Genomic DNA, 15494 nt, shown 5'->3' with positions numbered 1-15494 from the left:
AGAAGTCTCCTTTTGCTCATAGCGAACACCAAGTCTTAGACAGACACGGACACGCTGCACAGGGCCTGAGCAGGTTTGGATGGAGGATGGTGGGCAGAAGCGTCTAGGTCTCTGGTCCCCACATCTGCTTCCTACAGCCATATGTCAACAAAAGCTCGACTCCCTGGAGGCCGGGATGAACCACCACCTGGGCCTGGCTGGTCAGGAGCAGACACATGCCTGGAGCCCAAATGCCACTCATGGCTTTTAAGGGCTTGGCACAACCCCAACTCAGCAATTCATGGAATCCACAGAGGCTCTCCCCGGACCCGCCTCTCTCCACACCCACCCTGCCCAGACCTTCCTGGAAAAAGCAACAGAGTTGGCAGTCACCTCATGCTTCCTTTTGTCCTACCAGCCATCTGTATTTTCAAAGGAATCAAAACCCAAAGCCACAGAGCAGTAAATGGAGGCCGCTTCCTGCTCCTGCTCCTGCCCTGAGACGGGCAGCCCACTCCCCCTTCACTGTGTGAATATCCGCATGTCTCCGTGAAAGCAACACAAGAATATTTTATATTTTATTACATCTTACTCTTATTTTTTAAGATCTTCCTCCAAGGGGGCCTTTTTTTTTTTCCTCCTGGTTTCAAAGACTCCTAGTTAAGAAATCCCCCATTAGTTTCTTAAATTTGTCTTTGGATCAAATCTTAATATGCTGGAAAAATGTCACCAAACTGTCAAGGAGGAGGAATCTGAGGCAAGCCTAATGAAATCTGGAATAAGGATGAGAGGCGGCCGTTGGGGCGCAGTGTGAACTGGAAGAGGCTGAGAAACCACCCACACCTACCCGGCAGTTGCAGGGTTGAGGAGGATCCTTTAACCTCTCTGCCACAGGCTTGCCAGCGTATAGCAGGCTTCCCTGATTTGTGAACCTACGTTTTGGGGGATGGGGTCATGCCTTGAGTCCCTGGATCCTGTGCTAGGAATGGTCATCAACTGGTTCCTGGGAAAGTTCCCTGTGCGGCCAAGGCTCTACAAACAAATGCTACCTTGTTTTCTCCTTTTGGTCCTTGGAGCATCATTTAAGTTATTTGAGGCCTGCAAGGCCCTGAGCTATATACTACATACGGGTTGACGTTCTCATGCTAACATAGTACAACAGTCTGGATTCGGTCTTAAATAATAAGCCAGAATTGTAAAAGCGTCCTGGATATATGGTGCCACTAATGTGGAGGTGCAATGCTGCCTAGCTTGTGTACGTCCGGCTGTCTCTGATGAGAGAAACAAACGAAAGTGGGACCCTTCTGGCCATGGCTCCAGAAAACCTTCTCCATAATGGGGCCCAAACTCTGCTTCCTGCCTTTGCAGTTGCCCCTGACGTAATCCTCTGATTAAGAGACCCACACCCCGTGGGCAAAGGCCTACCTCTCCCCTCCGCATCACCAGTGTGCCTGCACCAGATCCTGCCCAGAATCTGCAAGCAGTAACCGTTCCTCGAATTTGGCTGAAGGACTCCTCCTCCTAACACCAAGTCTGTGGTGGGTAGCACAAGGCTTCAGAGCTTGCTCTCCTTACACTAGCCTGCTTGCCGGGGGCAAAGTCTATAGGCTTCGAGCAGTTTTGGATGGAGGATGGTGGGCAGAAGCATCTAGGTCTCTGGTCCCCACTTCTGCTCCCTGGAGGGGACTCCCCGGAGGCAGACCCTGTTAGCCTAGGATACACACAAACACATTTTGGAAACAATACTTACCCTTACCGGGTGATACACACAGAGATTTCCTTTTCTCCTTACACTACTTAATTTGTTTAAAATGCTTATCTCCACACACTAAATTGCTTTCACAGCCCCACTAATAGGTCCTTACCAAGAGGTGAAAATTTGCGTGAAGGAAGAGAACCTGCTCTTAGTAGCTCCAAATCGGCAGCTCAGGCTTTGGCCAGATGAGAGCAGTAAGCTCTACTGGAATCATTCCGGAATGTTTCCTGAGCACCTGCTGAGTGCCAGGCACTAGCACAAGCACTGAGATTGTGGAGTTAAATAACACAGATACAGTCAGGGTTGTCTCTTAGCTCACGGGCCCAAGGTTAGGAGTGGAACAGGATTCATGGAGAAGATGTTGTGACTCAGTCTTTTGGAGATGAAATTGGTCATCCGTGTACACAAAACAGAACTGATAATATTTCAGGATAAAACATTCTGGATGACTTTTAGGGAAATTTCAGATTTAGAAATTATTTCTGATTTGGTATCCACTTGGTTGCATTAGCACTTGGCTAGGAAAGCTTCATACTCTAATCAATAGCATTTAGATTTCCCAAAGGTTATGAATCACAGATCCTTATTTTATGAGCACACGCATGGTGGAATGATTTCTGCTTTCTCGGGGACCATTTATTCTGAGACAAACATGAATTTCTTTGACATTGGCCTTTGTATCGTATGAAACCAAGTCAATATATACAAATCAAGAAATAACCAAAACTGATCCCATATCCACGAATGGTGGGGAGACAAGGGCAGATAGATTGTTCCCTGCAAAGAGGGTTTTACTGTAGAGGTCAGTTCCTCCGGCTCACAAACATTTCTCTCTTTGGACAAACGGATATTTGTACACAGGAGCACTAAGTCCTGCGGTGTCCCCGTGGGGAAACCACTCATGCACCGGGGACTCGACCCTATGCTACATCATTTCAGTATTTCCATTTGAGTGTATTTGAACTGGTAACATAACCTGGGGGCTCAAGTATCTCATAGTAGGCATCAGTGCTTTTTCATGTCTTCTGTTTTATCCCAAAGAGCCACAAGAATTTTGCCTAATAATCATATATGAGACATCTATTTCAACACACAGAAACATCCTCCCCTACTTCCAAAATCTCTAGTTGAAACAAACCCTCAGTCTTCTGGAATCTTCTGCTGACCCTCACATGACTTGAGCCTCATGGTAAGAAGCACAAGCCTGGGCAATGGCTGCTGATCCTCAGCCACGGAAAGAACAGCACACTCTCGGCTCCTAAGTCAAGGTGGCCCTATTGTTTCAGATGAGGGATGGTAAAGGCAACAGCTGTCAAGTCCTCTGCTGCCACCTCGGCCCTAACGCTCACGGAAGTTCTAATACCCCCATCACTGTATGCTCACTTTCTTTTGGGGATTAGTCTAAGCACTTTTATGTAATCCTTATGTAACCCTGAAAACAAGCTTGTAAGACAGATGTTAACATCAACCCAAAGAAGAAAATGGAGGTCACATGACTAAGAAACAGAGGTCAAGCTCACTTCCAGGTCTGCCCCAAAGTGCACCGTGCTCTCCGCCATGGTTCTCTGCCATCCTTGAGGAGCTAGGAATATATGGCGGATGCCATAAAATGTCATGATTTCCAGCAGCATTGCTTAATTACGAATCCTCATCATTAAGGGTAAATCATACAATTTTTTAAAAAAAGTCTACCCCCCTGACCCTCCAGGTTTTTAAAGTGGTAGGTCACACAGAAGTTTAAACACACCACCTTTGCAGGTTTTTTCTTCTTCTGCCAATATGGTGGATGTTCAAGATCAGTGTAGAATTAAGTCTAACCTGAAGTTTAGCTTCCAAATTGTTCTGTTGGTAATAAACTGCAGGCTCTAAGTCTTCACGCTGAGATGCCCCGTTTTTCACAGGGTGGTCCAAGGCCGTCCAAGAGGATGAGGCAAATCCAGGGAGGGAGTATCATTCATTCACGATGAACAGGAATAAGAAACCAGCAAGTGAGATCCCCAGGAAGCATGATCTCCTAACTACTCCATGTACTTGTCCGCATGTCTGGGTTCTGGGCACAAGCATCAGAAAGGAGAAGAGATGCTCCCTTCAACTCTGACCCACTGCAGCCACCAGTGGGCTTGAGATCATCTCCCATCCTCCCCTGCTAGTCTAGTCCATGACCCCTCCCTGCGCACGGCCCTGGGCCCACACAGGGGACAAAGACATTCCCAAGCAACAGCAGGAGGAAAACCAGGGGCCAGAAGTCACAAACCTGCTAGAGAGCCCGGGCTGCCCGCTGTTCCTTAACCTATCACCTCTGCAGGTGGTTGCTCACAGCCATGGTAAGAGTATCTAAGGCTGCCCAAAGCCAGCGTTCAAGGATGTATCATCATGGCCTGAGAGCTTTAAAAAGAAAAAAAAAAAAAAAGACAGATCCTAGGACCTCAGGGATACTGGAATGCTTTTAATAATCGCTCCAGATGCAAAAGCTTCACTGTGTGTAAATATTCGCCTGCCACTTCGGGTCGGGCCTCCTCCTGTACTAGACGGTAGGTAAGCACCCTCAGAGTGGGGGCTGTTTTCATCTTCTTTCCGCCTCCAGGACCCAACACAACGCCCACGTTACTGAAAGAGGAATGGTTACAACATCCATCTCACGCCACAGAGATGAAGTCCCGTGTGCTGTCCCTAAGTTCCCTCACACGGTGTGTTGCATCGATTTAACCTGGGTGACCCACGAAGCTGATTTGATCCTAGTGGAATCTGGTCCTAGGCTTGGTAGAGTCTTATCATTGCTTTTACCAGAACAGTAAGGTGAAGAGCAAAAGGCAAATGGACTCCGAGCATTCCCGCTCTGAAACCCCCTGGGCGGGGAAGGGGTGGCAGGGAAAAGAAGAGACCTTATCAAGCTCTGGTGAGGGTGAAATTTTATACCTGGAGGAACGTATGTTGGACACAGGAAAATGCTTCCTTGGCAGGGTGGCTAAGTACCTGGAAATTGGGTGAGGTGTTGTAGCGCTCACTTCTCTGGAATTTCCTTAAAAACAAGATCTTATAAATAGGCTGAGGATCGGACAATATGTCCTTCTAAATATACTGTCCGCTCCATATTTCTGCCCTGCTGTGTGCCATTTTCCTACTCTACAGAGGTGCAGAGCTCTGGGAAAGGGAGATGTTAATTCTTGCCACCCTTAGCACTGCATCAGAGCTCCCCTGAGTTGACTTAAATCCACTTACCTGGATCGTGGGGTCACTTCCCTACCCACCGCTGCCCCACACCCTCTCGCTTGCCTCCGCATGTCACTTCTGTTGCCTCTGCATGACACCGACAGTGTCCAGCAGCTGCCACCAACATAAGCACATACAGAGGTTTAAAACACTGAAATAGGGATCCCTGGGTGGCGCAGTGGTTTAGTGCCTGCCTTCAGGTGAGGGCGTGATCCTGGAGTCCCAGATCGAGTCCCAGATCGAGTCCCACATCCGGCTCCCTACATGGAGCCTGCTTCTCCCTCTGCCTGTATCTCTGCCTCTCTCTCTCTGTGTCTCTCATGAATAAATAAATAAAATCTTTAAAAAAAAGTCCTTTAAAAAAATAATAATGCTATGGCTCTTTAAAAAATATATAAAAAAATAAAATGCTGAAATACTTCGATACTGGTTGGCAAATAATGACTGTCCAAAGCCCCCAGGTGCCCTTGTCTGGTGCTCAGGACCCTCCCCTGGAATCCCTGTGGTGTTAAAGAGTTAAGAGCTGGTCCAGCAGGGGGCTTCCAGGAGCCTCTGGAGCCTATCCCCCCATGCTGACCTCTGAAACTATTTTGAGTATTACCTCTAGCTTCCACATTCCCAAACACACCTTATTTTCATACCTCTGGGCTTCCTCTTGTGCTGTGCCTTCTCTTCAGAAGGTCCTTCCCTTTGGCCCTCAACCTTCTTAAAACTCCTCTCATAGGGGCGCCTGGGTGGGTCAGGTCGTGATCCCAGGGTTCCAGGATCCAGTCCCACGTTGGGCTCTTGCTTCAGGGGGCCTGCTTCTCCCTCTGTGTGCCTGCCATTATCTCTGTGTCTCTCATGAGTAAATAAATAAAATCTTAAAAACAAAAACTAACTCCTCTCATATTTCAGACTTTTGGTTCAAACAGCCTTCCCCGTGAAGTTTCCTTCCAGGGCCAACTCCCTCTCTTAAAAGCCACCACTCCCTCTAACATGGCCACGAGGCCATTTCTTCAAACCCCCTTATAAATAAGCTCTATGTTCTGTCTTACGCACAAACTCCAACACATCTACTTCCCTCCACCTTGAGAATTTAAGAACAGGTTTATAGGTAAAATGGCATTGCTCAATAAATGTCTGGAAAGCCAGTCCCTGGGCCAGCTGGTCATCCCTATGAAGTGAACGGAGTCCTTTCTGGTAAGGGCCCTCCTCCATGAGGGCGTGCTTTGGCTACCGAGGGCTTTGGTACCCCAGGACCTTGGGTGTGGCTCAGAAGGGCTATAGGACACCTTAGAAGGTACAGCACTCAGGACTCAATAACAGATGTGGAGTCAATACATAGGCCAAACCCCACCCCCCCACACACACTAAAAACAAACAAAATGACCTACAAAAGAAACAGAAAACACCCCACCCCTTAGCACTCATGGGCAGAGAGGTTTCTCGATTGTCATGAGGGGGTCTCTGCCCCTGGCCCACAGCTCACCTGGCACAGCCGCCGTGGGGCAGACCTGCCAGGCAAGTAGCCAGCACACCTTGACCTTCCTTCCATCTCTTATTTCTCTAAACTGCCTTCCTTTTACTTTGGGGTTCCCAGCCTCCTATTGAAAAACAAGCAACCCAACACCTATTAGGTCATAAACCTCTTGAGGCAAGGGTCAGACCTCGCAGACCACCTCACTCTCCGTTGTATCTGGTGATTATATTATTAGGCACATAGAGTGCTCATTGCCAGACTTTGTGGCATGCACATGGCCATACTAACTCGTGACCTCCTGCTATTAGGTGCCGTCATTAATCCCACTTACACGTGGGAAAACCAAACGAAGTGACGTGATTTGCCAAAGCCATTCCTGGGGACTGACCCAGGCAGGAAGGACGGCTCCACATCCCTGTTCTTAACTACAGCTCAGTGTCTAATGTGCAGCAGGTATACAATGAAGGTTTGCCAAGTACAAAGATACGTGCCTGTCCGCTCTGGGGGTCCTTGGTTAAAAGGACACTGGCTATGGTAACAAGGATTTATAGAAGCACTCGGCATCGTAAAACTTCCCCAGATGACTGAGAGCTAAGTCACCACCACACGTGCACTGTATAGCCCCAGACAGTGGTCACCGGGGAAGGGAAGGAGGTACACTCTACTTAGGGGTAGATGACAAATGCTGTGACTCTGCCAAGGGCCTCAGGGGAAAGAAAGGCTTGGAAGCAGCCGGCCACTTTGGGAGGGATACATTTTCACCTATCGTTAGAGCAGAGAGAGGAGTGTGTGCGTGGACGGTCAACAGGGAGGGAGCCAGCTTGGGCATCTCTTTTCTTTCTCCTCCCTGTGGCCTGACAATGCCCGTCTGTCTTGGCTTCCCACCATTGATAAATACCTCATAGCCTCCTCTGGCCTTGTGGGCTGAGTGGCGGGGAGGGAGGAGGGGGGCAAGCAGTCATTTATCACTGTCAGGAGATGTGCTGCACACAGCAGGGCAGGCTTTCTTCCCTGCTGCTCCTGCAGCTAGAGCTGCAAATCCTGAAAAGATGCAGAACATGCACATCGCAAATAACCACTCATCATCTTGGCTCTGGGAGCCCCCGAAATGGCCTTTCCCCGTGTGAGGGTGACCTGCTCCGACTCCAGCTCCAGGTTCTGCTGGAGCTTAGAACATGAGGACTTTTTCGGGTGCCAGTTCCCTGCCCCGGCTGATGCCCATCCTGGACAACTGGTAGGGTTAAAACTCTCTAAAATGACATCTAAGCCCCTCCTTTCTCTGCAAAGTCAGATCTCCAGATTGCTTTCAGCAATCAGGCTGCTGCCAAGGTGGCCCATGATCATTAAGTTACGAAAACACAAGTTGCTGGGAGGAAATTAATACCAGGTTTAACTAGGGAAAGGCCTGCTTTCTTGTGAAGTAATTATAAAATTAAAACGTGCTATTTCTTGGGTGGGTTTAAAAAGCCTCCCCGTGAGGTCTGTGGCCCAACAGTCATGCCCGGATCTGCACCAAGATGGGACTGAGAAATCCTTTGGTGCTCCAACAATGCTTGCTAGTCAAGAGACACCTGCAGGTAGGTTTCCAAAGACTGGGTTAAAAGTAATTAAAAACAAAAAGAGGGAAAAGGACAGGGTTTGAAATCTCCAATTACTCTTTAAAACTCAAGAGCCGGGCTGTTGTAGAAAACGCAGGCTCTCTGAGTAGGATTAATAATGCTGAGCTAATTAGACCCACAGGCAATGCCAACGTATAAATTCAGGCCCAAAAGAGGGACAGTGTCCCTTTAAAAACTGCCTGGGGATCAGTGGAAAGCTAATGAGGAGCGTCAGTCGGGGCTGCTTTAATAGGTGGTCCTCGGAGGATGGAGCCTGGGGTTTCTCTAACAGGGCTTCTGTGCTTGATTCAATAAATCAATTTATATCATATGCGGGCGCGGCTCTGCAGTTGGCTTCATAAAGCATTCTGTGGCATTTCTCAATCTGCTTCTCCACTTCCCTGTCAGCTTGCCTGAATGTGCTGTCGGAGGGCCCTGAAAAGAACAGCAAAGAATAAGATAGAAGCCCCATCTACAATATTTGTAAAGCTCGACCCAGGAGCTCCAGACCATGCTTGGGGCTGCCTCCAGTGAGTTTCATTCCAGGAAATGTTTGGATTACTGGTAAGAAGCCCAGTGCTGTGGGGCTGTGGCTCTCATCCCTACGTCGGGTTCCAGGATGCAGATGGAGAATAAGGTTCACCCCCAAACAGCAAGGAAAGAAAGGGCTGAAAGTGAAGCTGCTTTTTAAATCGGATCCTCAGGGTCTGAAATGCTCCCCGCAAGACGTAGAAGGAAAAGCAAGAGGAACAGAAGTGCCAATGGCAGGCCCGGGGTGAGGGAGGCAGGCCACTGAGCAGGGGGCAAAGGAAGCGGGTCTTCCTTCAGGCTCGCCAGCAGGCTTGCCAGGGAGCGACCACTGGCCATGAGCTGTCCCTGAATACGGTGACTGATGCCTCTGAAGGGTGAAGCCAACTCCGAGGCTAGGAGTGGGGCCAGAGGCCACCAGATGTGACCGTGCCATTCCACTTACTCTCCCTGTCTGTGCTCGGTGGCCTTTTTGTATTTTTGAAGCCCTTGCCATTGGGATGCTCAGTTACAGACAGCTTCCTGCATGTCCTCCCCTGCCCTCAACTCGATCCGTCCCCTCCCACCGCCTGGAGAGCAGGGCCATCTGTGGAACTGTGATGCCCGCCGTGCTGTCTGCACTGTCCAGGTCAGCGGTCGCGAGCCCCGGTCAGCTACCGAGCAATTGGGATGCAGCAAGTGCGACCTGGGGAAAGAATTTTTTTAAAAATTTTATTTAGTTTCCAGTAATATAAATTTAAATGGCCACATGTGGCTGGTGGCTACTGGGCTGGAGAGCACTCAGACCAGAAACGGTATTTCCTTGGCCTTAGCAAAAAATAGCGAGTACTGAAAAGGAGAAAATGGTGGCTGACCTCGCTCTGCTCCCAGTGGAAAAATCTCTGATTTGCTCATAGTTTTAAAGGAAATACAGGAGGGGAAAACTGCCCTGATGTGTCATCAAGTTAGAGTCCTAAAGAGTTAAGGGCTGCGAAAGATCAAAATGAAAGGTTACCATCACTGGAAGCTTTCTAATGGAATTGGTCTCTTCCAGAAGCTCTGAAGAGCAGAGCAAAACCCAACTGCCACCAGACACAGAGGCTGGCGCGGCGAGGGGCAAAGGAAGCATTTTGCAAATGAGAGAACGAGGCGCCCAGGGTTTGCCCAAGGCTCCAGGGTCTTGGCAGAGCAAGGGCCAGCACCCGGGGAGCCGAGCTCTCAAAGCTGTAAACTCTGTACTAACTAAGCCAGGCCGTCTCGGGTTACAGGTCCAGGCTGTTCTCTGAAATGAGACCATCATAAACGTTAGAGAGGCTTTGCTTAAGGAAAGAATTCTGGTGTACTTTACTCATAACCAGAACCATCTGGAAGCAATCTCGCATTCACACGATGGACTTCTCTTCCTCTCTGGCCCCGGCTCTCTGTACAAATCCCATCAGGCCAGGAACAGCTGCTGGAGGACGTGGCCGGCTGCCAGGGCTGTGGCTGCAGCGCCCCCCCCCCACAAATGTTCTCCTGCTTCCCCCCCCCACGCGCCTGGACCTAGCGCACGACCAACGCTGATCCCACGTGACAAGGCGAAGTCGCCAGCAGGCCCGGCAGCAGGACCTGGTGCCACCAAGGCAGCTGTGAGGGGCTCTGGTTTCCACTCGGTGACAGAGGTGCTCGCGGCCAACTGAGGCCCGAGGTGGCTCGGGGGCCGCAGGTCGGGATGCGGGCCTGGCGCTCCGGCAGCCGACACAGGGCTGGCACCGGGGCAGGGACTCCAGTGACAGCGACAGCAGCTCAGGGGCCCCCCCTGGCGCTGGGCCCTGACAAGGCCACGAGGAGGTGAAGGGGAGACGCCGGTGGCCTCATGAGGGGCCTGGCGGCCACAACCCTGGGCACCTCAGGCCCATCAGGAGGCGGCGGGCTCCTGGCTGGTGAGGATACCGGGCCCCGGCTGGCGCTGCCCCCGCTGCAGACGCTCCTCCGGCGACAGCAGGCGGCCCTGGCTCCCGGGGCTCCCAGCCACCTGGGCACCCTGAAGGCCATGCAGGCTCGTAGGGGCAGCTGGAGCCTCCGGCAGGAACCAGAGGTCAGGGCCTCAGCAGCTCCTGAGGCTTCGCTCATCCCCCTCCTCGCTTAAAGGACTGTCAGCAGACACGGACCCGGGGGTGGGGGTGGGGGCTGCTTCGCTTTATGTCCCAGCTCAAAGCTGGGTGATTCCGTCTCGCCTTACCCTGGAAGGAGACAGGGCTGCCGTATGTGCAGGAAGAGCTCTCGGGGCTCGGAGCCCTGGGACCTAGGCCTCGGGCTGGCCCCCCTGCCCGCAGAGCTGAGCCAACTCCCTGGAGCTCGGCGTGCTCTGCTGCAAAACGGGCGCAGAGAAGAGGAGCCCTCCGGCATCGGGCGGCCCGGCACAGTCACCGGCCAACAGTGGGTTCACATCCCAGCTTCTCCCACCTTACGGGGCCCTGAAACGGGGCCTCGCTGCCCTGGTCTTCTCATCTGTGACACACACCTGGCTCCCAGGACCGGTCACTCTGAGGAATCCCCGATGGCTCTCATCAGCCTGTGTCAGGTGGGCCCACTGCTATCCTGAGGAGCTGGGGCTGCGTGGGGGAGAAGAGCCTTTCCATCACAACTAGGTATTTACTACACGGATTATAGGGCTTCGAATTAGGCAAACCCTTGATTTGTAGGAGGGCTTCCAAAAAACAAGGACGCGGGCCAAGGCTCACGCTGAAGCCCAGAGACATAAAGGGACACGGCAAGGACCCATGTCCTCAAGCGTGCCACATCCCAAATACTCACCAGACCACCTTCAACCAATCCCAACAACCTGGTGGTCATGTAAGGCATTTGTGGGAGACGAGCCACCTTCTCTGCCTTCATGAGACCTTCATTCATCTCCCTTTCTACAGAATTGATTTGCCAGCTCTTCTCTTTCTAGAGACAATTCGGAAAGGCAGCAAAGCGTGATCGCATGGTGTGTTTGTCTGAAGTCCTCAAAGATAACTGCTAGATCTGAGGTTCCTCATGAGAGGTTAAAAAAAAGGAATCCATTAGAGTTGAGGAAGGGAGTTTCCATAAGCAGAGGTCTAGCTTGGTTCTACACGTCCCCATGTATTCCAGGAAGATCTGGAGATCCCTCCTTTTCCCTAAGTGTCAATTTCAAGACAAAAGAACAGATAGAAAATACACGGAGAGACACAGAGACGTCTGCGCCGCGTCGCAGCTGGAGCCAACAGCCACGCAGGGAACTGTGTGGAGACAAATCAGCAAACTGCGTCTGACTGAAGCCGTTCTCAGTCCTGGCTCCTAAATTATTTGGGGCCTTCTGTGGAGTTCCATGCATTACACACAGCTTATTTATGGAAAGGCTTATTTTCTTAGGATCATGCTAACACTGTGTGTGTGTGTGTGTGTGTGTGTGTGTGTGTGTGTAAGAGCGAGCAAGAGACTGTGTACGCACAGAGTTGGATGTAATCTAGTCCTCGAACTTATCTACATTTTAAAAAATCATAAAATGGGGGTAATCTTTAGCCATTTGTTTACCCAGTGTGTTCTGACTGCATAGATGTAATTTGCCTTCTAGCACAGAAAGAACACACAACAGCCGTGCCTCAGGCTTACCCGTCTCAGAGGCCAGCAAGCTACTTTTTCCCACCCTTCCCACCCCCCCACCCCCCACCCCCGCCACCTGCAGTCACTTCCACCTTTTCCCTCCTTTCTGCCAGGGAGTAATACTGGCCCAGGCACTGTCCCCCGCCTCCCCGGGGATTACAGACCAGCTGAAGGGACCTATTTGAACAGGTAACTGGATTAATTAAGGACTTAACCCCGCTCACATTCAGTCCTGGGCTAAATCATCTAGTTTCTTGTTCATTTCCCTCCTCTGTTTTCTGCTTCCATCCCTCTATCTGGCCCCTGAGACATCACATACTTTTCTTTTTTCTTTTCTTTTCTTTTCTTTTCTTTTCTTTTCTTTTCTTTTCTTTTCTCTTTTCTTTTCTTTTCTTTTCTTTTCTTTCTTTTCTTTTCGATATTGATTTATTTAGGGGCACCTGGGTTGCTCAGACAGTTAAGCGTCTGCCTTCATCACGCCTTCAGGTCATGATCCCATGAGAGCGAGAGAGAATGGGGAGGGGCGGAGGGAGAGAAGCAGACTCCCGGCTGAGCGGGGAGCTGGATTCCAGGACCCTGAGATCATGACCTGAGCCGAGATCAAGAGTCGGACACTTAACCGACTGAGCCACCCCGGGCCCTTCACGTACGTATTTCTCTGCTAGTTTTCTCCTGGGTACCTGAATCTGCTTTCTCTCTTCGTTCTCCTTCAAACTCCTTAGGACTGCCTCCCCAGAATTGCTTTCATCATTCATTCTCCTCAGAAACACTCCAGCACAACCCAGAGCCTCCCACAGTAAATGTACTTCTCTGCCTGGCTTCCCTTATCCTCAATTACGTTCCCTTGATACCAACTCAGTCTGATTTCCCATAGACGCTCTCTTTCTTTTTGGCCCCATTCCTCATTGTCTCTCAAGTCCACTCTTTTTGTTTATGTGTTTGCAAGCCCTGGGATTCCTGACATGGGACGCCTTTCCTTCCAACATCCTAAACTCTGCAAAACCTAGACTAAACCCCACCACGCTTTTCCAAACCCTAGTAGCCCTCACCTTAACCTTCTCCTTAAAGAGTGATGATACTGCCGATTCAATAAAAATGAACTTACAAAGAAAACCCAGTTGGGTAAGGGTAATGATTCTAGGGCACCAAAACTCCAGAACCTCAGAGCTGCAAAGGGGGTGAACCCCTCCTGCCAAATCCAGTCCTGTTTTAAAACGGCGGTGAATATTTTAAAGGCTTTGTGGGTCATACAGTCTCAGTTCCAACTAACCCAACCACCTTGGTGTACAGTGACGGTAGCCAAGATCAAACGTATATAAATGAATGCAGCTGTACCAAAAAAATTACTTACAGAAAGGGGCTGTGGGTGGAATTTGGCTTTGGGGCTATGGTTTGCTGACCCTGCACTAGAAGAAGCGTGGAGAGTGGGGAAAATCTTCTCTTTCAGATAGTAAAGGACAACTGGAAGTGCCCTAGACCAGCCCCTCATCTTCCCTGGGTAGCTCAACTGTTCCCTTAAGCTCCCTTAAGAATTTAGGAGTAGATTCCCAGCCTAGAAGTCACTACCATGAGAATTTGGGCTGAGACCATCTGTTACAGCTATTTTGATCAATGAAGAAGAGATACTGGAATCCACTCCTCCTTTGCCCATGCTGGAGATATGTATGTCAAGGAAAGAGTCTACTGGCTCGTCCTTCTTTCCTCCAGGCTGGCAGGAGGCTCAATGGTCAGTACCTCCGGGCTAACAGCAAATCTTTACTGACACTTCTCCGCACCAGACATTTCCCATCTTGTCCTTACGTCAATCCTATGACGGATATGTACTTTATATCATACCTACTTTTCATATAGGAGAAACAGATGAGGTCTTAGTCAATGTCAGCCACTGATGCACTACAGAAACGATCTTGGTGCTTACATAGGTGTGTTGCGGGAGTAAGACCACCCCCGGCCAAGATGCTTAGCTCCATGTGAACGTGGAAAAATACTGAAGATGGTTCATTACCTCTAGCCCTTACAATGACCCCTCAAGGAGGATATTTTTTTTTCCACTTTATTCATGGAAAATTCAGCTCCTAGGGGTTATGTAGTTTACCCAACTCTGCCTATTTAGAAAGACTGGAATTAGGATTCAAATCCATTCCAGTCTGGCTCAATAAACTGTTAGTCCATTCCTTCGAGTCCCTGACCTAAAAACTAAAATGTGTTTTAAAAGCCTCAGAAATGCTTGCTTATATGAAGTGAGGAATTATGTCAACTTCGCGGGGTCCAGTGTCCCCAGAGAGGACCTCAGAGAAGCACAGAAGCAAACCCACACCGTGATTTGAGAATTGGCGCCCCGGCAAACACAGCAGAAATGGCCAGAGCCCCTGTTCTTACACCACCAACCCAAGGTCTCCGGCTGCACTATTCGATCCAAACTGCGTAAATGGCTTTTTGGGGGTGGTGACGCTCCCCTCAGACACGCTGTGGCAGTGCCGAGGCAGAGGGAGGCACGTTCTTACCAGCCTGTCATATTAAAGTCCCTGTAGAGCATCTTCTTTCCAAGTTCCTTTCTCTGTACTCTCCTTGGAAACTCCAAATGTGTGAACTCATTTCCCAGCAAGTGAGGCTGCATGAATGCCTAATAGCAAAAGAAAGGGGGGGAAAAAACCACACACACATCTTTAGAAGGAAAAATAAGACTCGAATAATGTTTTGCAAATCAAGAGAGTCCATATTTCAAAAACAAGAAAACTGTTCTACTTAAAGGGAAATAAATAGATGGGCTGGTCTACAAGTGGAGTATTAGCGAATAATCACCAACTGCACTTATAAAGGGATGTACCAATTTCATTTTCATAGGATAAATTAATTGTAATCAGAGATAGGGATCACTGACACCAAAAGGACAAGAAACTGAGTTTCTCCAAAAATTTACTTTTTAATTCAAACCCAAAATCATTTCATTTTCCTGAATGGCACGTTGTTGCAGCAAGAAAGCTCACCCTGACTCTCCTCCGTGGCTCTGTCTGCTGTCCTCCCACTCCCACTCTCGGCGACCACGGCCTCGCCTTTGGAACCCGCCTAGGAATCTCTACATGGACACAATGGCCCAGGAGAGCAGGTTGGGGCTGATACACCAGACGGGAATTTTCTGTTGGACTCCCTCCATTTTGCTCTGCAGTAATTTGATCATGTAATTGGAAGACGATTCCAGAGCAGATGGCTTCTTCCCTCCCCCAAATCTCTGTTCACACTACAAAAGTCTTGAGCAAACAGCCACTTAGGGAATTGCTTTGAAACAACAAACAGTCTCATTGTCACGTTCGAAATTCGAATCCAGCTATCCAAGAGATGAAATGCTCAAGCCTGAACTTCCCTGCTCCAGGGC

At 49.7% G+C, this 15494-nt stretch overlaps 1 protein-coding gene across 3 annotated transcripts in view; it reads right to left on the bottom strand.

Annotated features, from left to right (window-relative positions):
* PPM1H (protein phosphatase, Mg2+/Mn2+ dependent 1H) overlaps positions 1 to 15494 on the bottom strand; it is a 253998-nt gene that overhangs the window by 50828 nt on the left and 187676 nt on the right. For all 3 annotated transcript variants that reach the window (XM_041754313.1, XM_041754314.1, XM_041754316.1), the window contains one exon: positions 14626 to 14744. In XM_041754313.1, the coding sequence (XP_041610247.1) occupies positions 14626 to 14744 (119 nt within the window). The remainder of the gene's footprint in view (positions 1 to 14625; positions 14745 to 15494) is intronic.

Source organism: Vulpes lagopus, chromosome 5 (assembly GCF_018345385.1).
Source record: "Vulpes lagopus strain Blue_001 chromosome 5, ASM1834538v1, whole genome shotgun sequence".
Classification (NCBI taxonomy): Eukaryota; Metazoa; Chordata; class Mammalia; order Carnivora; family Canidae; genus Vulpes; species Vulpes lagopus.
Note: the sequence above shows the minus strand (reverse complement) of the source record. Positions and strands in the feature narration are given on the sequence as shown.